We start from the raw sequence: 25,983 nt of genomic DNA on the forward strand, positions 1-25,983 counted from the left end.
GTGAAGAGTTTTGAAGTTGTGCAGAGTCAGTAGAAGAGGCACTAGAGGCAGGATCCATGGTGGGGAATGCGTCAGGCTCCTCAGGAGTGGGTACCAGTGTTGTCTTGGCCAGTCTGGAGCAATGAGAATCATCTTTGGTCTGTCTGCTCTGGCTTTTAATAGAACTTTAGCCAGCAGTGGAAGAGGTGGAAAGGCATAAACCATCATTGTTGTCCAACTGAAAGAGAGTGCTTCCACTTTCCAGGCCTGTGGATGAAAGGTCCTTGAGCAGAATTTTGTCAATTGGTAATTTCTGTGGGTGGCAAAGAGATCTATGTCTGGCCTTCCCCATGCTTGAATTATCATTGTAAAAACTTGAGGATGCAACTTCCATTCGTGTGGATCTGTCATATTTCTGCTCAGGTTGTTTGCCAGTGTGTTTTCCTTCCCTGGCAGGAATTGTGCTTGAAGTTGGATTTGCAATTCCGGAGCCGTGTTCCAAAGGGACATGGCTAGTCTGCACAGGGGGTATGAATGAGTTCCTCCCTGTTTGTTTATGTACCACATCACTGTGGTGTTGTCTGTCCTTGATGCAGTAGGTCTTTGAAAGCCATAATAGCATTTATTACTGCTAGCATTTCCTTTTGATTGATGTGTAGGTGCTTTTCTTTTTGTGACCATTTGTCCTGAATGCACTGATCTGTCATGTGCACCCCCCAGGCGTAGTCCGAGGCGTATGTTGTGATGACTTGATTTGCTTGAGGCTTGCAGAATGGGAGACCTATGTTTCTTTGGCATGCTTGAGCCCACCACAGAAATTCCTTTTGAAGACATGGAATCAGTGGTATGATTGTTTCCAAACTGTGGCTGTGTTGAGACCATAAGTTTTTTAGGTACCATTGAAGTTTCCTCATATGCAGCTTTGCACATGGGATTAGCAGGATGCAAGATGCCATGAATCCCAGAGCCTGCAGGATTTTCCTTGCAGTCAGCCTGGTGAAGGTTGCCAGTTTTCTGAAGTATTGAGTTAATTGCCCTTGTTTCTCTGGTGTGAGGTAGGCCATCTGGGTGTTTGTATCCAAGCTGGCACCTAGGAAAATTGTTTGAGAGGATATTAGTCTTGACTTCTTTTTGTTGACTGTGTATCCCAGAGATTTCAACAACATTATTACAAACGCCAGGTGTTTCAGAAGAGTGTGTTTGCTGTCCGCTTGGATCAGGCAGTCGTCCAAATATGGGTATATTTGTATCCCTTGAAGTCTGCAGAAGGCAATTACTGATGCCAGGCATTTCGTGAACACTCTGGGCGCAGTAAAGCCAAAGGGCAATGTAGAGAATTAATAATGGGATGAACCTGCAAGAAATCTGAGGTATCTTCTGCAATCTTGTCTGATTGGGACATGCAGGTATGCCTCCTTGAGGTCCAGTGTTACCAGCCAAGACTCCTTGCCCAGCATGGGAAGAAGCTGCTACAATGTGAGCATCTTGAACTTTGGTACGAGTAAATGTGTTTAGGATGGAAAGGTCCAAAATAGGTCTCCAATCTTTGGCCTTCCTTGGTACCAGGAATAGTCTGGAATAAAAACCCTGACCCTGTTCTTGTGCAGGTACCTCTTGAATAGCTTTCATGTCCATGAGATCTGAAATTTGTTTTTGTGCCTCTGCCCTTTGACTATGTGGCAGGTTTGGCATGCCTCTCATTTTTGGAAGGGTGTGAAAGTGGAATCTGTAGCCTCTGTCTATAATGTCCAGGATCCATTTGTCTTTTGTGACAATATGCCAATTTTTCGAAAATAATGCCAGTTTTCTGCCTAAAGGTGCTGCCATTTGAGCCTTGCTTGGCATGCAAAGGGGAAAGTCATTGGGTCTGCTTTCTGAATGGCTGTGAACTATCCTCACCCCCTCTTGGTGTAGGTGTTTGCCATTGTCTGCCTCTAAACGATCCTTAAGATTGCCCTCTACCCCTCGGGCGCCTGTATCTACCTCTTTGAGGTCTGTCCGTGGCTGGAAAGGACCAATTTTTTGAAGGCCAATTTCTACTGAAGCGTGGGGGCTGTACCTATAGGAAATCTTTCACTGTTTGCATAGATTTTTGCCTTTTCCTCCATTTTCTTTAATACCTCCTCAGCTTTAACACCAAACAATACATCTTTTTGAAGAGGTGCATCTAGTAATTTAGCTTTGACATGATCTGGTAAGGTTTGCTCTTTGAGCCAAGCATGTCTACGTATGACTGATCCTGTAACAGCAGCTCTACAAGAGGCCTCTAAAGCATCAAAACCACATTGCAAGGTATGTTTACCCACTTGCTCTGCACTATGCAACAAACCCTGCAACTCCTTCAAGTCTGGTTGTTCAGGTTGTGACATTTTGCTTTTCAACTGAGATAACAAAAACTGTTGATACTTTAACATATGAAACTGACAGTTTAATGCCCTCATGGTTAAGGTGGCCGAGATGTATACCTTTTCCCCCCACCTTTCTAAAGCTGTGGAATCTCTCTCCGAAGGTAATGGATTTTTGGCAGTGGAGGCATTAATTCCCTTGGGACCCTGTGAAATAGTTTCTGGGTCAGCCACATGGCTTTTGTATAGGAATTGGTGTGAATCAGGAACCCGGTAATACCGGTCAGGCTTGACTGGAGCTGGAGGTAAAGAATCTGGTTTAAGGCTGGCCTCTGAATACACATCATCTAGTATGTCTAAGACAGGAGGTATAGCCAGAGGCCTGTGCTGAGGGAGCAAGAGGAAATCCCTGAGCCTTTTCTTGGAGTCTGAGTACTCTTGGCCTTCCCAGTGGAAGTGTTCCCTCAAGGTATGCAAGGTTTCCCCAAAAGAGTAATCCTCAGGGGGGGGAGACAGAGGGAATGGACTCATCTGCATCAGAATCTTCGAAAGGGGAGTAAGAATGTTCCTGGTCCTCAGAATGTTCTGAAGTAATGGAGGCCTGGTCCGAGGAAGGGTATTCTTCCTCCACTCTGGGCCTTTTGTCCGGGGGGGGGGGGGGAGTTGAGAACCCCTGATAAGAGTAATCAAATCCTCAGCCATTTTGAGCATCTGCTTTTTAGGCATGGGGCCTTGAGAGGGGCCCTGTGGAGCTTGTCTTTTAGAATGCATGGCTGCTTTAGTTTTAGTGTAAGCCTTAATGGAAAAAGAAGGCGGCCTGAAGACACCTTGGGAGGTGGCAGGCCTGTCTGAACTCTGAGTTTCCCCGCCAAGAGTGGCTTCGGTATCTGTAGTCGGGGTGTGGGCCGAAGAGCCTGCGACCTTGGGCACAGGAGACACCGCTAATGAAGTGTCATCGGTAGTCAGGGGCTGCGTAAGCACCTCGCTGAGAACCGGAGCACATGTAGTCGGCTTTAGCGTGGTGTCGGTAGAAGTGGCGGACCTCGTATATCGGTCCTTATCTTTACGTCGTTTACTCAAAACTGGAGTCTGAGTATCCGACGACATGTTGTAATTAAACTTTTTGCCAAAATAGTGTTGGGCGAACTCCGCCCGACGCTTAATAGTGCGTCTGTTGAATGTAGCACAAAAACGACAGGCCGAGACGTCGTGGTCTGGGCCTAAGCAAGGTATACAGAGGGAATGGAAATCCTTATGCAGTATTTGCTTCCCACATGAAATGCAATTATTAACTTTGTCTGACATCGGTCTGAGGCAAGAAAAGTTTCCCCAACGGGGTACTTAGCTTTCAAGAAGTCTTCGGTTGAAAAATATTCGTAATCTTAGGAGCTGGCCGACCGGCACTTGCGAACTGCTTCTGCTTCGGGCACCGCGCGGCAAGAAAGACTGAAGAAAATGGCGTCGGCTGGTTCTTTTACACCCCTGTCGCACTGACGTCAGGGAAGAAGCGACGACAACTGATGCCGGACCTAGACTTTGGAATTCGGCTGACCGAGGACCCGCCTGACGGCAGGAAAACCCCATCTGTTACGACTCCAGCTGTATGCACGATGAACATCTGCATTTAAATCCTTTAGTATGCAACAGAAGTATCAGGTGCATTATATACCCAAGTGTTCTACTATAATTTCATCATAATTGCACTATGTACTTTAAAAGGGATCTACACATGCCTTTCACATTCTCACACAGCCTCCCCTCTCGAGAAAGAAAGCCACTTTCTGTGTACATCTCATGCCTCACACTCTGAAGAAAATGAAAGACAATAGCCATACTGCTCGCAGAAACAATACTGCCCCTAATGAACATTAACGCATTCAGTGAATGTGCAACTGCCCTGTGCTTTCACACATGGCCCGTTTTCTTACTGTAACCAGAAGATTACTACCCTCTGTGTACCTCTCTGATGTCAGACTGTAATAAAAGTGAAAGAATGGTCATATTAATTTATTTCAACTTGCTGCCCTCAGATATTCATAAATAGATCCCACCTCTAATAAATCATACCAATGATTGTTAGAATGTCAGTACAGAAGTTTTACATAAATTCCCTTTGTCTTTATATACAGACTGCCACCTTAAAAAGTGGGCCTGTTCTTTTTTTTTCCAGGCGTGCTAACATGTGATTGCAAGGAAAACAACACACATAATGGCCACAATTATGCTTTTCAAGTTGCTGCTGTCATCCAAATCAATCCCCAACCACAACAGCTATAATAAAGATAACAAACAAATGAATCCGTTTACTGAGCATTGCACATTGCACAGGGTTACCAATGTCCACAGATATATCTGGAGCCCTGTCAGAACTTGCATAACACATCTGAACCACACACACACACACACACACACACACACACACACACACACACACACACACACACACACACACGGAACATCTGATCCTCTTGATGTTCCAAGACAGCTCCATAGACAGCGCTGGATAAGTACTGTGATAGGCTACTCAAAGCTACTCCTCTCAAGTGCTTAACAATATATGAACTGGTTAGCCATGTTCTGTCATTATATATATGTGTGGGGGTGAGAATCATGTTTAGGGAGGAAGCTCCAACATGGCCCACCATTTCACCTTGGCTGTGGTAACATATCAAAAAAAATTCTTCCAGGCTGACTTGTCCAAAACCCAAAATGTGCAAAATCGCACCATTCCTCTGACATGGATGTATAAAGTCTTGGCTACAAGTCAGATAAGCTTGGTTCAATTAGCAGCTCATGCGCTGGAACAATTAGGTGGTGGTAGAAGTGGCAAAAGTTTGCTTGCTCGTTCAAAATTGAATGTGTCGTGGTTCCAGTGACAGTAACTCGCCGGAGGCATATTTTAAAGTCACAAACACATCAGGAGGATGGCAATGAATGCTCCACAGTGATGCAATGCCTACATCAGCCACTACGGAGAGGGGTTATGGGCATGGGGAAACACCCATTGCCTCTGCCCAAAATGAAACTGGCCACAGACTGGGAGGGATTTCTTGTCAGTCAGAACTACAACACTAGGTCTCCTACATGCCCTAGTCTTGAGGGTAAGCCAGAGCCACCTGGCCACAGGGGAAGAGTGCAGACCTATATGGCAAGCAGGCAGAGGGATGGGGCATGGGTAGAGGTGCAAAAGCAACTTAATGGATACCTAAACAGTTTGCTCTAGGCAGTTCTTGTCCTCATACCAAGCGTAACTCCCAGGTAAGAGAATAGGATATACCACCCTGATGGACTCTTCATGGTCTGCAAACACTGGGGCAAAAATAAATAAATGGAGGAGAAAAAAATCAATTGTACCGGGGACGATTCCAAATAACATGTTGAAGTACTCTAAAGTGCTGCAAAAGTTAACAATGCTGCCTCACTGATCCTGGCTTTGAAGTTTCATTCTAGGTCATTGTATTTTATATGCAAAGTTTAGGTTTTTTTTTTTTTAAATTTAACCTTTGTTGACTGGGTTAGTGCTAGTAGCCTCTTTTCAGGGGAGACATGAGGAATTATTTATACCACTAGGGGAAATTTAGTCAGGGCATCAGGGAGCTTTTCCTACTCTTTTCTATTGGAGGCGTGGGATCCTTTGCATCCACCTTCAGCTACCACCAACTCAAACAGAAGGGGCCTAGGTCTCATGTCTCATTCAAAGGATGTCACACTCATGACTGCAGTACCCCCCCCCCTTATGTTAAACTGCAGTGTCGGCAATCAATCTACCTGGTGTGAGAATAAGACCCACAGTCTTCTGCACCAAAGGCAAGTGTGCTACCTGCTGTGCCACCGACATGGTGTCTACAGTTTGTTTTCTACAGGGATCTACAGTTTCCTTCCACATCTAGGAGAAATGTGAACAGATGAATTTGTAATAATCCACACTGGCCAATAGAGTGCCTGTAGTATGAATCAAAGTACGTATATGTTGTGCAAGGAACTGCATGCTGGGATAGGCTCTGTTCCCTTCTTACCCTGAAATGGATAAAACTGACACTGTAAGTCAATGAAACCTACAATTAATACGAACAGAATTTCTTTCCTCTAGTTAAGGCAGATGGCTATAGTTCACTGAAAGGGTGTGTGCCAAAACTTGGAACAAATAATAATCACATACATAATATTGCACCAAAAATAAAGACTTTAAAAGGCAGACTAAAGTAATTTTAAAATAAGCACTTGCATCATATTACTTTAAAAATAAACAGTAGGGTCCTATAACATTTATAAATGGTGCCTTACCGGAATAGCAAATACAAAAATTCTGAATAGTCGTCATTTTAAAAAATGGGAATTTCTTAAGTAGGTTTGCTGGTGAGCAATTACTTACCACTCAATAAGTACTCCCTTAAGAACGTTTACCATCTTCAAAATAAAGAGAAGCTTCACCCTTAACTTTAAATCTGAATTCAGATTCTTCTTATGCCAATATGAACTGCAAAGATAATAAACACTGGGTTATCACATAAAAGCATTTCACATTTTGTTTTAAAAATAATCAAAAACTTAGTATCGCAAATTCTTCCAAAAATGCAGTACCTGTAAGAAAATGTCCATAAAGTAATTACAATGAAGTTTTAGACACTGTTAAAAAGAAAACTATCAAAAGCATAGATGTACAGCTACCATTTCTGTGTCATAGGATGGTAAAAATAGCAAGACCTTAAAATTAAAAAATTGGATAGGAATAGCCAGTCTACAAATGGTATGAGCCAGCTCATCAACAAAGCAACTACATTCTAGCTGGAATGCTGGTTTAACACACTCACATATGAGCTTTCGAAAGACCATGTTAGTGTTGGACTGAGCATACAACAGTCTGCCCTCTTGAAAAGGAAGATGTATGCAGCAGGCGTGAGTAGGGCTCACAACAGACTGAAGGCACTACATCTAGCAGATATCAGAGAGAGGGTGTGTGTGTGTGAGAGAAGCCAACAGCGGCACCAGTGCACGCTGTGCTACCATCAAGCAGCAGAAAACCTCTGTAGCTCCTTGTAAATTAATTTGCTCTAACAGGCCAATTTCTTCTCCTCCCCATCACTTGCAGTGGTCATAGTTTTCTGCCCTGCCAACTGGAGTGGCAACAGTTTAAGAGGAAAACTGGAAAAGATAAGGGAAATGAATACAAAACAGAAAGAAAAACTCACCAATCCAGCTCCGTTTGGCAGACAAATGCAAGACTGGTAACAAAATGCACCTACCTTCCCCAGTGCTGCTCCTTAATTTACCCTTTTATCAGACAAATGTAAATATGCATATAACCTTAACAGCAGATCTGCCATCTGTTTTTATTACTTCAGTATTTGCTGAGTTTTCCCCTTACCTTCATAAAGCCCTTCTTTGGCTAAACTTTTTCCTGCAGTACTTCACCATCCTGCACAATCAATCAGTCTCTGAAGCACTGGCACTTTCCTTGCGTTGTTAGTTTAAAACCACACACTAGGTCAGAGCATTCACTTGTGTGACAAGAGGTTTCCCAGTAAAAACCCAAACAGCACAGTATTCTGCCCACAAAACACAACTGTGTAGGAGTTCAGAACTTTGTAAAAATCCTAACAGTATGTAAAATCAAACAGGAATTACATGCACATACACAGCACAGAACTGCTACCTTCACTGTGTAGTGCGTGCATGCACATGCATGTGTGCATTAACAGGGTAAGACTGCCCAGATATACTAGGTATCAAAAAGCAAATGTTAAAGGGAATGCCTCATTCAAATGAGTTACCTTACTTCAAGGAGAATGGTAGTAGTCCAAAACATATGGGTAACATAGCCAATAATACACTCTGCATTCCTGCAGCAATACAAAAATGTCAAAGCAGAATGTGCAATGCCAACCATACTACAACATGTCCTGGCACTGAGAATCCAGATTATACTGTTTAACAAAAGTCTGTATCCCATTACTTCTGGTCCCTGTATATAAAGGGCTATACCTCCACAATGGTCTTACATTCTCAAGAATGTTTCAGATTACACTCACATTTTATCTACAACCATGTTACAGTGTTTCAATGTTCTAGATATAAAGGCAGAACAGCAGCTGCAACTTGAATTTTAGTTACATTTTTACGTACAACAGTCAAACTACGTGAAAACCTCACATTTACATAAAATTAAGTCATTTTAAGCTTAATGTTTTAGCAAGAGAATATATCAATTTTTCAATAATTATTTTGACCTCCACTTCCAAGTCACTTCCCTCCTATTGGCAAATTTTCACTCTTTCCTATGCTCTTTTTGTGACTTGTACTTGTCACTATTAAGCCACCTCACACTAGGCTCAAGCCCATTTGTTCCTCTGCAGTAGGGAACCCCTAGAACCACAGGGTCAGCAGACTTCTGATGGCATGCATGAGGGTTGCTTGTATTCTTGCTAGTATCCCAGCTATGAAAGCATTTGACTGGGGAGTATGAGCTACCTGCATCACCAAGGAGACCCACACTATCCTAACCTTTTAATGCATATGCCTATATACTCATTAAGGAGGACTACCACCACATGGTGGCTTGGTGAGCCAAAAGCCTACCCTCATGATGCCTATGCAACACCACCCCTCCTACAAGAGGATTGCAGCAATATGTGCCCTGCTCTTCTCCAGGACGGGCATGGCCATTGCTCACTACCTGCTCTGTAAAGCATCTGAGCTCCTAAACAAACTCTGGTTGTCTGGCCCACATTCAAGGCTTTACTCTATGCCACTAGAGTTGGCTTAATTTATTCTGTCTTACCCTCTGCATCTTAATACAACAAGAAAGGATGCAAGAGCTCAAGATCACGGACATCATCCAGCAGCATGTAGGACACTCGTCATATGCTCATAACACCCCTGTGGGCTAGAAGACATGGAGGAGTCTGTTCTGCTTGACCCAGTGAGTGCGCTTGGTAGTATACATATACACTTTCCCGCTACAAGGAAGAACACTCTTTACTGTGCTTATGCTCCACTAGACCCAAACTGCCAAAGCTGCAGTACCTGGCCTTCATCCACACAGAGGCTTTTGGGGAGAAGTCTGACAACAGAAAGAAAAGCAGGCACTGGCTGCTCACTTCTCATCTCTCTCTCAGGCCAGCATCTAGGTATCCAGGCCACTAATTAAATCCAGATCATCAAGGGCATACTGTGGTCTCCATCCTTCTACGCCACTGAAATAGCAGCGATGCATTTATGCTTTTAATAGGATTTATATTTGGTAACCTGAACATAATTGATACCTGTAGTTTTAGATTTAAACTTAATGTTCAAGAAATATTAAAATGTGCCAATTTCTAATGGGTATTCTGACTTTACCTTGACTCTACCAACAAATGTCATTCAGTGTTCTGCATATTTTTCACAAAATGTTTGCAAAACAAGAGCTTCCATGATGGCTGCACATGGAGTAACAGCTTAATTCTAGTTCTCCCAGTGTGAAAACAGAAACTTAGCAGAGAAAGCCAGTTGACCAGTACTTCTGGGTAAATTTCAGTAACTGGCTAGTAAATGCGCTGCCTGGATGCCAGAAAAAAATACAGAGGACCTGAAGGAAAATCAGCTACAAAATGTGAGGAAAAAACACTGACTGGGAAATGTTCTGCAGCTGTTTAGCAAAAAAGCAGTATAAGCTTAAGACATGATTTCCAGTAACCTAGAGGAAAGTATAAGACAACTGCACACAGACCTGATTAAAATAAACAAAACACTGATGGAGTACACCATCAGCTCACAAAACAAAAGGGTGGAAAAAATGGAAGAAGCTTTAAACAGATATTCAGACAAGGTAATAAAACTGCAAAACTCAGAGGTCGAAATGAAGAAAAGGTTGGCTGAGTATAAGACTGCACAAGAAGAAATGTTTCAAAAAATAATAGAATTAGAGGACAGAGCATGTAGAGAACACCTGAGATTTTTTGCTGTACCAGAGAACCTGGAAGGCACAGACTGTATTCATTTTATGAAAGGACAAATAAGCAACTGGAGTAGTATTATACAACAGGAGTTGTTAATTGAAAGGGCACATCATGTGTATGCGCTAAACCTGGCTATGAGAAAGCAATCTTACCAGCAGGAGTTGATTCTGACAAAATGAAGGCAGAAGGACATAGTACTAAAAGTGGGAGACAGCAGAGTGTTTGTGGAGAATGACTACTCACTGTACACCAGGCAGAAGAGTAGTACATTTATTCCATCATTCAGGAAATGTTGAGAAGCAGGCATTAGATTCAAACTGCTGTACCCATCTATCTTCAACATAGTTTTCCCTGGAGGGACAAAATCATTTTTTGATGAAGTACACACTAAGGAGTTAATACAAAAGTTTGTCCAACAAAAAGTAAGCTGTGAAAGAGAAGGTGATTCTGCTTCTTGCTCTTCTGGTAATAAAGAACACAGACAGACTGTGGCAGTGAAACCTTTTCCAATGTTTCAACGGGAAATGCTTGGGAGAAGGAAGAAACACAAGAGTCAACTAATAGAATAGGGAGAATATGCTGGAAATGACACAGACAGGTTTGGGCAGGTGAAGATGAACAGGAATAAAAAACAGTAACTGGGAAATTGACAAATACAAGATTGCAAAGCAATAATTATATTTGTGAAACATTACAGACCAAGCAAATGTGGAAATAGTGGACTTGTTGGACTTTGTTAAACTTGCAGGGGACTCAAGCATATGCTCTACTTTATGTGATTAATGTTTGGAAAAATACTTAGGAGAGGGGAAGAGAAGGGAGAAAGTTTACTATGTAAAACTATTTTTTTTAATGGTACTTTAATAGTGCATGATTTTATCTGCATGCTATAAAGTTTTCTCAGCGGGCACTGCAATGTAAAAAAGGGAAGAAGAAGACAAATATGGTTAAAAGAGCATGACAAAAGAAAAAATTAATGTGCTTTTTCTCATTCTTGCATAGGGGAATGAATGAATTTAGGCCCTTTGGTTGATCTACTTACAAGTTTTAATAGAAAGTAAATAAAGAATATTGAATATTACAATTTTTTTCTAGTAAAAAAATGTATGCTTAGCAATTTTGTAGCTGGTTCTCATGTCTCTAGGAGACAATCTAACAAAGAGAAATGGCTAGGAGATGATGTTCTCTGTAAGCATTCAAGCTTTTCTCAGCCGAGAGCTATAAAGATCAAGAGAAAAACAGACAGTACTTAGTAAACGCACAAGCTCCACCATGCATCTTAGCATAGCTAACCATTCTTTTACGTTAACTAGTCTATGAGCATGGCTGTCAGTTTGGACCATCTTTTCCTATTAGAAGCATAAAAACTTCAATATCTGAGGATGATGTACATAGTTTTGTGCGTTATTATTCAGTTATAGTTTTAGGGGGTATTGGGGTGTGTTTTTTTTTTTCTTTTAGGGCTTTCAATAAAACAAAGTTTTGTGAGGTATGACATGGGCACAAATGGATATGACAAGAAACTAATTTACAAAAGATCAACCTGTCAAACTGTGTATGCATGTAACAAAAGCTGGAACCAGACATTTAACAAAAAAGCTGTTGGACATAAAAGGCGAGAATAACAACTTTTTAAGACAAAGCTTTCTGTAATATCTTCAAATGGTCAAGGTCTCGTAGAGGATACAAAACAGAAAGAGCAGTGAACTATATTAAAAAAAACTGTGGTGTGAAAATAGCTATGCTACAGGAGATGCACTTGGAAAGAAATGAACATGTGAATTTGATAAAAAAAGGTTTTCAGGATGGTTATTCCGCGGAATATCAAGAGGAGTACTTGTACTAATTGCAAGAGGAGCTCCAATAGTGATAGAAAAGTATAAAAAAGATAATAAAGGTAGATTTGTAGTACTAAGGGGCTACTAGCAAAGAAGGAAGACTATAATGGCATGTATTTATATTCCACCTAAAACTGCTAATGGAGCTTGTGATGTTCCCTCTCTGGGCCAGTAATGAAGGAGCCTGAATCCTCACCACTGACACTGAAGAGGGACGTTCACTTGGAACAAAAATGGATGCACCTAGCATTTCTAGATGCAGCCCTCTGTATCAAGCACAATTTCCCTTAAGATCACTAAGGGAACACACAGAGTCTGGGTCTCTCCCCAGGTCCCCAATAAGACTCTCCACTGGCACAGCTGTAGAGTTGTGTTCCCAGCCAAGTATCTAAGCCAAGTCCTCCACCACTCTCTCCATGGAACTAGTGATCGGCGTCCCCGCTCCAAGCAGCTGACACACACACACACAAATTTGATTTTCACACACACGTAGATGAGGGGTAAGGTGGTTCACACAGCCCATCTTGACCTCGCCAAGGCTTTTGACAACATCCCCCATTCTGGAATTATAGCTAAACTCACTAAACTAGATATAAATCCCAACGTCAAAAGATGGGCTGCCAACTGGCTCACTGACAGAACCCACACTGTAAAAGCTGCAGACTCCAAATCTGACCTCAAAGCAGTGACAAGTGGAGTACCACAGGGTTCCGGGACCTCTCCTGTTTGGTATCTACTTCTCTGAAGTACAGGCTAACACAGAAGGCCTCTGGCTAACGAAGTTTGCAGATGACTGCAAACTAGGAGCCATAGTCAAGTCCCCAAATGATGTGGACATCCTACAGAAGGGCCTCGCTGAGACAGATGCCTGGTGTCAGAGCCATGGCCTCAAGCTCAGTGCCAAAAAGTGCAGTGTCATCCCCATTTGGTAAAACCTCTGTACCCATGAACTACCACATAGGCAGCAATCTACCTAACACCAAATGTGTGATAAGAGACCTTGGGACCCAGGTGGACAGTAGTCTCTCCTTTGATAGTCACATCGCCACAGTAGTCAGGAAGTCCTTCTATGTGGCACACCTAATCATAAAAGGGTTCTCATCCAGGAAAAAAAAGAGGTCATTGTTCCTCTCTACTCGACACTCATTAGACTCATTATAGAGTCCGCCAATAACAGAAGAAAAACAGGCTGGAAGGAAGCACTCAGGTTCACAGTTTCTTCGAGGTTCAATGGCACAAAATAGTAGATGAGCAAAACACCAAAAATGCTGATACACTACAGATACGTTTTCATTCACAAGAACTTCATCAGAATAATAAATTACATAGTAAAGGCCCGTTAAATAGTTCCCCTAATCAAAAAATGACCAATAAAATAACAGAATACAATTTAAAAAGACATTTAAAATTCGAAGTGCTTCCACCTGGTGTCAGAAAGTACAGTTTTGTACCTACCATAAATGTAGATGTTCGAGGATCCACATTGCTGCAGTCCTAACTATTGGGTAGTCCGCTGTCCAGTCGGCCCGAATACCAAAGTATATGGCTGACGTCGGTCAGGGCGCATTAGACTGACGTCAGTACGTCAGGGTACTAATGCGCATGACCGACGTCATATCCTCAGTCTTTTCTTGCCCCAGATGTCAGAAGTCCCTGAAAAGATAAGGCCAAAAACCAAAAACTCCCAACATATCTGCACCAAAATATATATATATATATACAAAATATACAAAATTAGCAGAATATAACCTCACCTACACAACCACCCCTAAACACAGAGGGGAAGGAGGGAGGGTAAATTGGACTGCAGCAATGTGGATCCTCGAACATCTACATTTATGGTAGGTACAAAACTGTACTATGTTCTTCATTCCACATTGCTGCAGTCCTAACTATTGGGTAGAATCCCAAAGCAGAGGTAAGGGAGGCTGGCAAATCATAAGGAAGCAGGAGCTGATAACATGCCTTGCAAAATAGCTGTGGCAAAACCAGCCCTAGACTTAGAGTAGAGAGGAAGGTGGTAATGCTTAGAGAAAGTATGCACTGAACTCCAAGTAGCTGCCTCCAAAATATCCTTAGTTGCCACCCCCCGTAAAAAAGCTGTTGAAGTGGCAGTAGCCCTAGTGGAATGAGGCCTAATCTCAGCTGGAATCTCCTTGCCATGATCGGAATAACAAAATGCAATGCAAAACCCAATCCACCTAGAAATAGTTTGTTTTGACACAGGCTTGCCCTGAGAACTCAAAGCAAAAGAAACAAACAACTGCTGAGACTGTCTAAAATCCTTAGTCCTGCTCAAATAATAACGCAATTGCCTGTGTACATCTAAAGTGTGCAAAATCTTTTCCCCTTTATTTTGGGGATCTGCATAAAACGTAGGCAAATGAATAGTTTGGTTTAAAGCCACACTAGAAACCACTTTAGGCATAAAGGAAGGATTAGTACGTAATGATACCCTATCCTTATGAAAAATCAAAAGGCTCAACCGCCATAAGGGCCTGTAACTCAGAAACCCTTCTTGCAGAAGTAATGGCCAACAAAAAGCAGTCTTCCATGACAAGTATTTCAGTTCAGCAGTAGCTGCAGGCTCAAAAGGTTGTAGAGTAAGTTTCTCCAACACAAAATTGAGATCCCAAGCAGGAGTAGGAGCTCTATGGGGTCTTATATTCTTTGCCCCTCTAAGAAATTGCTTGAACAAAGGATGTGAAAACAATGGTGGGTCACAATCATAGTGAGCTGAAATTGCTGCAGCATGAATCCTAATGGAAGAGAAAGACAAACCTTTGTCCAATAACTCAGTAAGATATTGAAGAGCCACACTCAAATTAGGCTCTGAAATCTCCAAATTCTTTGCTGCAGTCCAAACTAAAAATCTCTTCCATTTTTCTGCGTACACTTTCCTTGTACTAGGTCTTCTGGCTTCCATAATCACATTTAAAACTTGTTGAGGAAGTTGAGACCTGCTGCCTTTCAAAACAGAATATGCCAGGCTGTTAGATGAAGAGAGTGAAGCTTGACATTGAGCAGACGACCGTCCTTCTGAGACAACAGATGTGGAATCAAGGGTAAAGGCCATGGAGGCTTCTTTACCAGACTCCTCAGTAATGGGTACCAGTGCTGCCGAGGCCAATCTGGAGCTATTAAAATCATCCTTGGCTTGTCTTGTCTGACCTTTAGAAGCACCTTTGGAAGAAGAGGCAGAGGTGGAAAGCATACACATGAAGATTTTTCCAACTGAAAGAAAGAGCATCCACTTTCCAAGCTGTGTGATGAAACCTCTTTGTGCAAAACTTTGGCAGCTGGTGGTTTAGTGGAGAAGCGAACAGATCTATGTCTGGAGTTCCCAGGACACTGTCAACTTTTGAAATACATGAAGATCCAGTTTCCACTCGTGGGGATCCATGATTTGTCTGCTTAACACATCTGCTAAGGAGTTCTGTGCTCGGCAGAAACCTTGCCTGAAGAGTTAGTTGCAAGCTTAGCGCAGTCTCCCATAAAATCATTGCTTGCCTGCACAATGGGTAAGAATGTGTTCCCCCTTGTTTGTTGATGTACCACATGACAGTTGTGTTGTCTGTTAGAATCAACACCTGCCCTGGAAGAAGTAACTCCATGAAAGCCATTAATGCAAACTGGACTGCTAACATCTCCTTCATGTTGATATGTAGATGCAGTAGTCTGGCAGGCCACTTGTCTTGTATCCATTTTCCATTTAGATGAGCTCCCCAAGCAATGTCTGAGGCATCTGTCGTTAGAATTTGACTCGCCTCTGGCCGGGTCACAGAGAGTCCCTTGTTTAGGTGACATTCCTGAGCCCACCACAAAAATTCCTTTTGAATGCAAGGTATTATTTGAATGACAGTGTCCAAATCCTGGCAGTGCTGTGTCCATACATTTTGAGATACCATTGTAGCTTCCTCATATGCAGTTTGGCATTGGGAAGCACCAGAATACAAGATGCCATGAACCCTAAGGCTTGAAGGACTGTCCTTGCAGTCAGCCCGGACTGAAGAGATAGTTGATGGAAGTAACTGGAAAGATTCTTTTGTTTGTCCGGGGTTAAAAAGGCCATCTGGGCTGCTGTATTCAGTCTCACACCCAGAAAGCACATGTCTTGAGAGGGTACTAGACTGGACTTTATTTCGCTCACAGAATACCCTAGGCATCTTAGCACTGCTATGACATATTCCAAATGCTGTAGAAGGTCTTCCTTTTCTTGAGCCAGAATCAGGCAATCGTCCAAGTAAGGACAGATTTGAATTCCTTTTAGCCTGAAGTAAGCTATCACTGGAGCCAGAACCTTTGTGAATACTCTGGGCAGTAGATAAGCCAAAGGGCAATGCAGAGAACTGATAATGAGAATTTCCAGCTCGAAAACGCAGATACTTTCTGCAACTTAGTCTTATAGGCACATGAAGGTAAGCTTCCTTGAGATCTAAAGTTACCATCCAGTGATCCTTGCCCAGCAGAGGTAAAAGCTGTTGTAACGTCAACATTTTGAACTTGGGAATGTCCAGATAAGTGTTGAGGATAGATAAATCCTAAATTGGTCTCCACGTGTTCCCCTTCTTCGGTACTAGGAACAGGCGAGAATAAAATCCTAGGCCCCTTTCTGGCACAGGAACCGGCTGAATGGCCCCTATTTGGAGTAACTGAAAAATTTGCTTGTGAGCCTCTTGTCTTTGTAGAGGAGGAATGTCTGGCATGCCTTTGAAAGGAGGCAAGGTATGGAAATAAAACCTGTAACCGTGGTGAATGATATCCAGAACCCATTTGTCTTGGGTAATTAAATCCCAATTTTCTTTGAAAAGAGACAGTCTTCCCCCTAGAGGTGCCGCCAGGCGAGAAGGTACTGGCAGCTGAAAAGGCAGGTCATTGGGTCTGCTTACGAAAGGACTGACCCCTGCCCTCACCAGAAGTCTGAGCAGGTGAACTCCCTGCCCTAGGCCTAAAAGCACCTTGAGCTCTGCCCCTACCACGTCTAGACCTACCCCTAGACTGGGAATCATAAGCAGGATAAGTCCATCCCTTAGCAGGCCAATTTCTACTAAACTTCGGAGGCTGCACCTGCAAAAAATCCTTAACAGTTTGCATAGACTTAGCCTTGTCCTCCATCTTCTTTAAAACTGCTTCCACAGGCGAACCAAACAACACATCAGACTGTAAAGGAGCATCCAAAATCCTTGTCTTAACATGCTCAGCTAAGTTCTGATCTCTCAACCAGGCGTGCCTACGAAGAACCAAACCAGTGGCAGCCACCCTGGAGGAGGCCTGCACAGCATCAAAACCACATTGCAAGGAATGTTTACCCACTTGTTCAGACACATGAACTAAATCCTGCAACTCTTTACACTCAATACCTTCCGCCAAAGCATCCACCTTAGATTTCAACTGTGAAAGAAGATAATTCTGATATTTTAACATGTGAAACTGACAATTCAACGCCCTCATGGCTAAAGTGGAAGAAGTATACACTTTCTTTCCCCATCTATCCAAAGCCCTTGCCTCTTTATCAGGAGGGACAGGATTTTTAACAACTGAGGCCTTCACACCCTTAGGCCCCTCTTGAGACAGTTTCGGGTCTGTCCTAGGACTCTTAATATGATACTTATCAGCTTCAGGCACCCTATAATACCTATCCGGTTTAACTGGGGCACGAGGCAAAGAATCACGATTCAGGGAAGCCTCTGCAAAAACATCTTCCACTACATTCAAAACAGGAGGTATAGCTAAAGGCCTGTGCTGGGGTAAAAACAAGAATTCCCTAAGCCTTTTCCTGGAATCAGAGAAATCTTGACCTTCCCATTTAAAATGCTCCCTCATGGAATGCAGAGTCTCTGAAAATGAAAAATCCTCAGGAGGGGAAGCTGAAGGAGTAGAATCATCCACATCAGAATCAGAATAAGGAGGGTACTCCTGCAAGTCTTCAGCCGAAGACTCAGAAGCCTCCGAGCATTGCTCAAAACTCTCAAACTCAGACTCCACCCTAGGCCTCTTATCAGGAGGGGGCATAGAACCCCTTATCATAGTAATCAAATCCTCTGCCATTTTAAGCATATGTTTCTTAGGCAAAGACCCTGAAGTACTAGGAGAAACCCCCACTGAAGCAAAACTCGGCCTGCCCCTCAAAGAAGCCTTGGAAACAGAAGGGAGGCTCTGACCACCTTAGGAAGAGAGGGAAGAACAGCCACCTGAGAAGCCCCCTCAGCCTGGCCTACTTCCTGAGAGGATACATCCTGTAACAGTAAAGTCTCTCCCTGAGACTCCAAAGAAACACCTGGCAAAACCTCCGGCTCCACTGAGCCCTCTAAAGAACCGTCGTCTGGGACTGTCGGTGCTTCCACTCTAGCCTTTGCTGTTTTGTCCTTGCGCTTTTTAGCGAAGCGGCCGGAGCATCCGACGGCATTTTATAATTACAACGCTTCCCAAACACTAACCTGGCACAGTCTAACCTTCTCTTAATAGTGCGTTTGTTAAATCTAGCACAAGAGCGGCATCCAACAACGTCGTGCTCAGGCCCTAAACAAGGTATACACAAAGTATGGTAATCCCTATGAGGTATCTGTTTCCCACAAGAAATACAGTTATTCACTTTTTCTGACATCCGGTTAAATACTGAAGCAAGAAAAAACCAAAATACTCCCCAACGGGGTACTTGGCCAACTTTGATTCGGTCTGAAACTCTGGCTTCAGAAACTTTCAGAACGCCAACCTGCACTCGCAAAATTGCTTCTGCATCGGACCATGCGGCAAAAAAGACTGAGGATATGACGTCGGTCATGCGCATTAGTACCCTGACGTACTGACGTCAGTCTAATGCGCCCTGACCGACGTCAGCCATATACTTTGGTATTCGGGCCGACTGGACAGCGGACTACCCAATAGTTAGGACTGCAGCAATGTGGAATGAAGAACATCATACTAATTACACCCTAAAAACAATGGTAAAAATATATATGTAAAACCTGTACATGCAATTCCTCATATAATGCAAATAAAATCTCAATAGTGTGGCTGTGTAAAATTAATAAACATACATATTTATATTAGTGTAAAAAATGTACATTTATAAAAGAAATGTAGGTAAATGTGTTTGTTTCAAAAATTATTTATAACTTGGGATTTTTTAAAGGGAATTAAAACTGACCAGTGCTTTGACAATACTATTTTTGTCACAATTGATATCAAAGATTTGTTTACTGTTATTCCCCAGGACTTAGGATTAGCCTGGTTGGAGAAGCCTTACTAGATAAGGCCTGTCCATCTACGGACCCAGTTGTCAGTCATTTCACAACTGATGGAAATGGTATTAAAAAACAATTTCATTTTTTATGGAGGGGAATTCTTTCATCAAATTAAGGGCGTAGCCATGGGGACAAGTTGTGTCCCCACATACGTCAATATATTTTTAGCTTGGTGGGAGAAAAAATATGTTTTAAAATGTGTATATAGCAACTGTTGGTCCCACTATCAGAGATTTTTAGATGATATAGCTATTTTTTGGATTGATACCAAGGAGAAGTTACATGAATTTTTGAACTATTTGGATACTACTACCACCTTTTTGGAATTTACCAGTTCTATAAACATGGATAGACTAGATTTTTTGGATGCGAGTCTAATTAAGACTGTGGAGGGCATTAAGTCTAAAATATTTCGTAAAGACATGTTTTCAAATACTTACCTCCATTTTTCAAGTGCCCATCCTTTTATACAGAAAAAAAACATTTACAAAAGGTCAGCTAATTCGAGCATCCAGAATGACTTCCCAGGATGTTGATTTTTCATTAGTGTGACTTTATTGAAAGCTTATTTATTCAAAGGGGTTACCCGAAGGACTTATTGGTGGACAAACGTACCTATGCAAGTAATTTACGCCACATCAGGTACTACCCCATTGTTGGGTAAAGGACTGGACACAAATTAACATGTATTAAATGGTCAACCCCTCGGTTTACTCCAAAGCTCTTACTTTAGATTTTAATTTGGACTCCAAAATGGTAGTGGACACAATAACAAAGGAATGGAATAGGTTCACTTCATTGACTAATCTCAAAGGTATTGACAAGGGACCCCTGAAGATCAGTTATAAGAGGGGAAAAAATCTGGAAGACCTCTTGGAGGGTGGCGGTAAACAGAACTCTGCACAAACCAAAACGAAAAGATAAAACTGAAGACCACAGACGGAGGATCCACTTAAAATACCAGTTTATTGCACCTCTAGCGCTTCGGCAATCACCTTCAAGAAGTATAAAACATCACATAACTTACACAGTTTATATACTCTAATACATCTAACAATTAAACAAGCAGCCTAAACCAATTAATCAGATAAGAAGCCTCCAGTTACATTCCACATTCAGACCCTGAGGAAATAAAGTGTCATATTTCAAAATAAAAATACTTTCTTTATATAACTTCTTTTTATACAAATCATCAGAAAATACACTCTTCACAATATGTTCTAAGATAGTGGCTTGTAACCCATTTGGATTAGAATTGTGAACCAGCATAAAATGTTTAGCAACAGGGCTATCTTCTTTATTATTTATAAAATTCCTGACACGCTCCTGCAGTCTAATTTTAAACTTCCTTTTACTTTCTCCTATATATACAAGGTTACACGGACATTTCAACACATAAATAATACCTTCAGTATTACAGCTATATATATTTTTAACCTCAAATACATGGCTATTTATATACTTAAAAGTTGGAACAATATAATGACATACATTGCAATGACCACAGGCTGAAGTTCCTAGTCTCTGCATGGTCCTATACCGTAATGTCTCAGTGGGATATTTAAATCCATTATGTATTAAAATATCTTTTAAATTCCTACCTCTATGAAATGAGATGCCTAAAGACCTAGACAATTTTTTTAGGTCCACTGATCTAAACAAAAAATCCCAGTAGTGTTTAACAATATCTATTAAAACATCACTGAAAACACTACATGTAGAGACAAAATAAACTAATCTTTTCTCTTGATTTCTAACATCTAACTTATACCCCTTACTTCCATACTTATACCCCTTACTTCCATACTTATAAGTACCAACTTTATGTTATTCATTAATAACCTTATCTATAGCCGTTTGAATACTAGCTTCACTATAGCCCCTCAATCTAAACATCTCACTAGTCACACTAATTTCTTTAAAAAAGTCCATGTTAGTATTACATAGCCGTCTAAGTCTCATACATTCCCCATAGGGCAAGGAGACTAAAGTATGAACTGGATGACAGCTAGTCCCCATCAAATACTGATTAGTATCAGCAAATTTTCTGTGCACAGACGTACGTAAAATATTGCTGTCCTCCAAAATCAGATGTATGTCTAAAAAGTTATATCTTTGGGGGTAAACAGAAGCCTGCACATACCACTTAGAGAAAATGTACTTTTAAATGTGGAGCATGCACACAGTGCAATTTTATTTCTAACACTGACCGGCTATTTTTAAAAAGCAGGAATAAATGGAGGTATGGTAAAAGTTTTAGTAACTGTAATACTAGTGGGCTAGTATACTTAGTTGTGTGCAAGACCTGTGAAGCCTTTTACGTGGGCAAGACTGAAATAAAGTTGAAAAAACGCATTTATGAGCATATGTATGATGTTAAGAAATGTAATGTCAAAAATGCTCTGTATAAACATTCTTTGGGCTGCCCAGAGGCAAGGTTTGAGTTTTTTGTTTTTAGAGGTCGCTATTCAGGATGTGAGGGGGGGATGCATGGGAGATTATCCTCGAGTATAGGGAATTATTGTAACAGATTACCCTAGATGCAAGCAGGACCCCCAGGTTAAATGAGAACATCTCAATAGCACCTCTACTACAACTCAGGTCTGCCAAGTTATAAATCATTTTTGAAAAACACATTTACCTACATTTCTTTTATAAATGCACATTTTTTACACTAGTATAAATATGTATGTTTATTAATTTTACACACACTATTGAGATATTTTATTTACATTATATGGGGGATTGCATGTACAGGTTTTACATATATATTTTTACCATTGTGGTTATGGTGTAATTAGTATGTTCTGACACCAGGTGGCAGCACTTGGAATTTTAAATGTCTTTTTAAATTGTATTCTGTTATTTTATTGGTCATTTTTGATTAGGGGAACTATTTAATGGGCCTTTACTATGTAATTTATTATTCTGATGATGTTCTTGTGAACAAAAACGTATTTGGAGTGTATCAGCATTTTTGGTGTTTTGCTCATCTACTATTTTGTGCCATTAAACCTTGAAGAAACTGTGAACCTGAGTGCTTCCTTCCAGCCTGTTTTTCTTCTGTTACTAGTGGTTATAGTGGCTGGAATCCCCATTATAGAGTACAACGTCCCTTTTGGAATGTACCTCACAAGACATCTACAGCAGCTGGAAAGGCCACAGAAATACCTCACAAAGAGGATTACTGGCCTCAAACACATGCCCTACACTGACCGCCTCAAAAAACTCCAGCTTTACTATGTAGCATATCGCCTACTCCGAGGTGATCTCTGCCTAACATATAAAGCTATGTCAAACCCAGAGCTGTTGGACATGCTACACCTAAAGAAATCCCAATCCCTCTGAGCTACACGCTCTAGGGACCTAAACCTTGTCACCACAATAAACAGGACATGCTGGAGGGATAGATTCCTGTCCCAGAGACTTCTCATACTCTAGAACAGGCTACCCATCTATGTCAAGCAAAGTTCTTCATTAGCACTTCAAGAAAAATCTTGATGAGTGGATGGGAAATAGGAAATACACCCCGGGGATCACTTCTGTCTCTCTGCTGGACAGTGGCACAGAAAAATAACTTTCTTGGGTGGCATAAGCCAGGGAACCTTGTTGGCTAGGCTTACGTAGGCCCTTGGGCCAACAGCCTAGTACCTACCTATGAACACACACACAGAAATTTGATTTTCACACACGCGCGCACACACGCGCACTCTGAAATTTGATTTTCTCACGCACGCACACTGAAATTTGATTTTCACACACACAGAAATTTGATTTTGTATTCATTTCCACAGTTACAACAGTACAGTCCGATATACATGTATATTTCTTTTCTGTCCAGCAGGACACACTGTTAATACATTTTTAACACAAGCAGCTTTACAAATCAGTTTGATACACAAATGACTTATAATTCTTTACAAAACTCAGCTAGCTATACTGGCACATGCTACACATCCACTGCCCGACTTCTCCTAGCATAGTTGGCAATACCTCACATTGTCACAGAGCTTACGAAAATTCTGGAGGAAATAATCAGCTTTCAAGGATTATTAATTGTAGGTGGGGACTGAAATTTGATGTACAATAGTGAAGATGTGTCTGTGGGCCCTAGAAGGGAAAATAAAAGTGGGTAGATTTTTGAAGATGTTTATGAAAATATTTGGCATGGAAGATATGAATTCAATACTAGGAGTTTGGGGTGAATTTACATATTTCCCAAGATACAAAAACTGGGCTAGGCTAGACAGAATTTATATTTCACAGGAACATGTGCATTTAATTGAAGGCTTTGCTACGATACACACCCAATAACTATTTCAGATCATGCACCAATAATAACTAAAAATAAAAACGCAGAGTAATGAAATAAAATGGCACTTTCCCACCTATCTGTTGAAAAGAAAGGACTTTAAGGAATGGGTAGTGGAAATTATTCAGGAGCTATTAGGGAAGACAGAAATTTCTTCTGAAAATATAGCTAGGGATGGGATAAAATTGGGGTGGAGTTTAAAAATAGGGTGGAAATAAAAAGACAGGGAGATGAGATTAAGTTGTGACAAGAATTATTTATAAGTATTGCAAAATAAGGGGAATCCCACCGAAAAAAAAAAAAAAAACAGTGGCAAACTGCAGAATGATAAACAGAAAGTAAGAGATTACCTCAATAATATGCATGAATTTAGGAAGGTTGCTGTTAAGCAACTGTTTTTTTGATGATGACTATAGAGCAGAAAAACTTTTAGCACAACGGTTCAGGCAACAGAAAGTAAAAAGAGCTGCCGCCAAGCTTAGGGAATCTATAAAAAGGAAGTTAATAAAGAGATCCTGTAGAAGTATTTGAAATATTTCGGAAATTCTATGAAAGTCTGTATAAAGCAGAGAAATATGGAAAAATCAAGAAAAGGCACAAATGGAAATGTTTATGGTAGAATTAAATACTGCAGAAAAAAACACAAACTATATGTGGACATCCAGAATAAAGTTCAGTTTAGACCTTTTAAGAAAGAAACCGCAACCAATAATTTTTTACATGATAGTAGTGCACATCCGACCCACTTAATTGAGGCTCTCCCATATGGCGAGTTTAAACGTACCTTTGAGCACACCTCTTGAAAATTGTTTCCTGCTAGAGGAATTTTATGATATAAACAGTAGGCTCTTGGCTAGGGGGATATTCTGAAAACTTGATTAAAAAAAGTGAAACTAGAGTGTGGAATAAAAATGATTTTGTCAGGAGTAATGGTGTACTATTTTCTAAAAGACATATGGAGAATAGGTATAACAATACAGATGAGAAAATATTTTTTTGTAACAAAATACTCTCCATTTTCTAACATGTTGAAGAATGTTGTGGATTTTCTGTGGCCCATAGTCTGTTGTAGTGATGAAATAGGACATTTATTTCCTAATAAAGTTATTTTTTCATATGGAAGATACCCAAATTTGAAAGAGCTTTTGAGCCTTAACTATAATACCAGAGTTATGAGTGAAAATACTGGTATGTTTAAGTGTGGGAAATGTAAGGTCTGTTCTAGGGTGAAAAATCTATCAGGTGAATTTATTAATGGTGTTAAATACACTGCAACTGATAGATTTAATTGTAAATCCTGTGGGGCTGTTTATATTGTGGGTTGTGGATGTGCACCACCAAAATGTTACATTGGCCAAACGAAACATCAAATTAAAATACATATTATGGAGCATATTGGCGATGTGAGGAATTGCAGGTTGGATAGTCCTACTTCTGAGCACTTTAACACAGTTCATAATGGTGTGTTGGATTCACTTTTTTTCTGTGTATTAGCTAAGCCAGATGTTAAGTGTTATGGTAACTTTTCTCAGAGGTTACTTAACTTGGAAAGTAGGTTTATATTAAACTTTGGCACTCTTGCACCTAGAGGTTTAAATTTGGAGATGAATCTCACTTTATAATATGTCTTTATGGTAAATGTTGATGTTTCTTTAAATCTCATATATTTGTTAATTGATTATTTAATTGAAGTCATTATAAAAAGATGCTGCTGATTGTCATGAATTATTCCTGTGAAGGCTTATTTTAGCCAAGGTACCAGAAGACAATAAATCTGCAGTTCCCTGGCTCCTGAATGTGGTTGTTCTTTTTTTTTTTTTTTTTTTTTTAAGAATTAAATACTTGAAGGTTAGAGGTACATGAGACTCAATTACTAACAGGATAGGAGGAGATGTGATAACAATGGTGATAAACAACCAATCTACAGGAAAATCCTCAGGAAAAGATAATATTCCTGTGGGAGTTTGGAAGCTAGAAGGGACAAATAAATGATGACATGGAAGGTGTTGTTTAACAGTATTTTAAGAGGAGAAGCACCACCAACATCCTGGAAGAAAGCAGTGGTAGCTGTAATACATAAAGTGGGTAAAGATCCATCAGATCCAGCTTCATACAGGCCCATTTCAATTCTAAGCCATGATTATAAAGTGTTTATGTCTATAATAGCTAAAAGAATGGCAAAAGTGATGCCAAAATTGATAGATATGGATCAATGTGGTTTTGTGGAGGGGAGGCAAATGTTTGAAAACATTAACAGAACACTGATAATCTACACGGAAGCAGAATGTAAGAAAATACCATTGTTGTTGTTGGGTCTTGATGCAGAGA

General features: G+C 40.9%; 1 protein-coding gene across 1 annotated transcript in view; it reads right to left on the reverse strand.

Annotated features, from left to right (window-relative positions):
- The window catches only part of GTF2H5 (general transcription factor IIH subunit 5), a 295,029-nt gene that overhangs the window by 139,886 nt on the left and 129,160 nt on the right, over positions 1-25,983 (reverse strand). The window contains exon 2 of the mRNA XM_044061978.1: positions 6,697-6,801. Coding sequence (XP_043917913.1) covers positions 6,697-6,731 — 35 coding nt within the window. The 5' untranslated portion in view covers positions 6,732-6,801. The remainder of the gene's footprint in view (positions 1-6,696; positions 6,802-25,983) is intronic.

Source organism: Protopterus annectens, chromosome 1.part0, assembly GCF_019279795.1.
Source record: "Protopterus annectens isolate FY-2018-M chromosome 1.part0, PAN1.0, whole genome shotgun sequence".
NCBI lineage: Eukaryota > Metazoa > Chordata > Ceratodontiformes > Protopteridae > Protopterus > Protopterus annectens.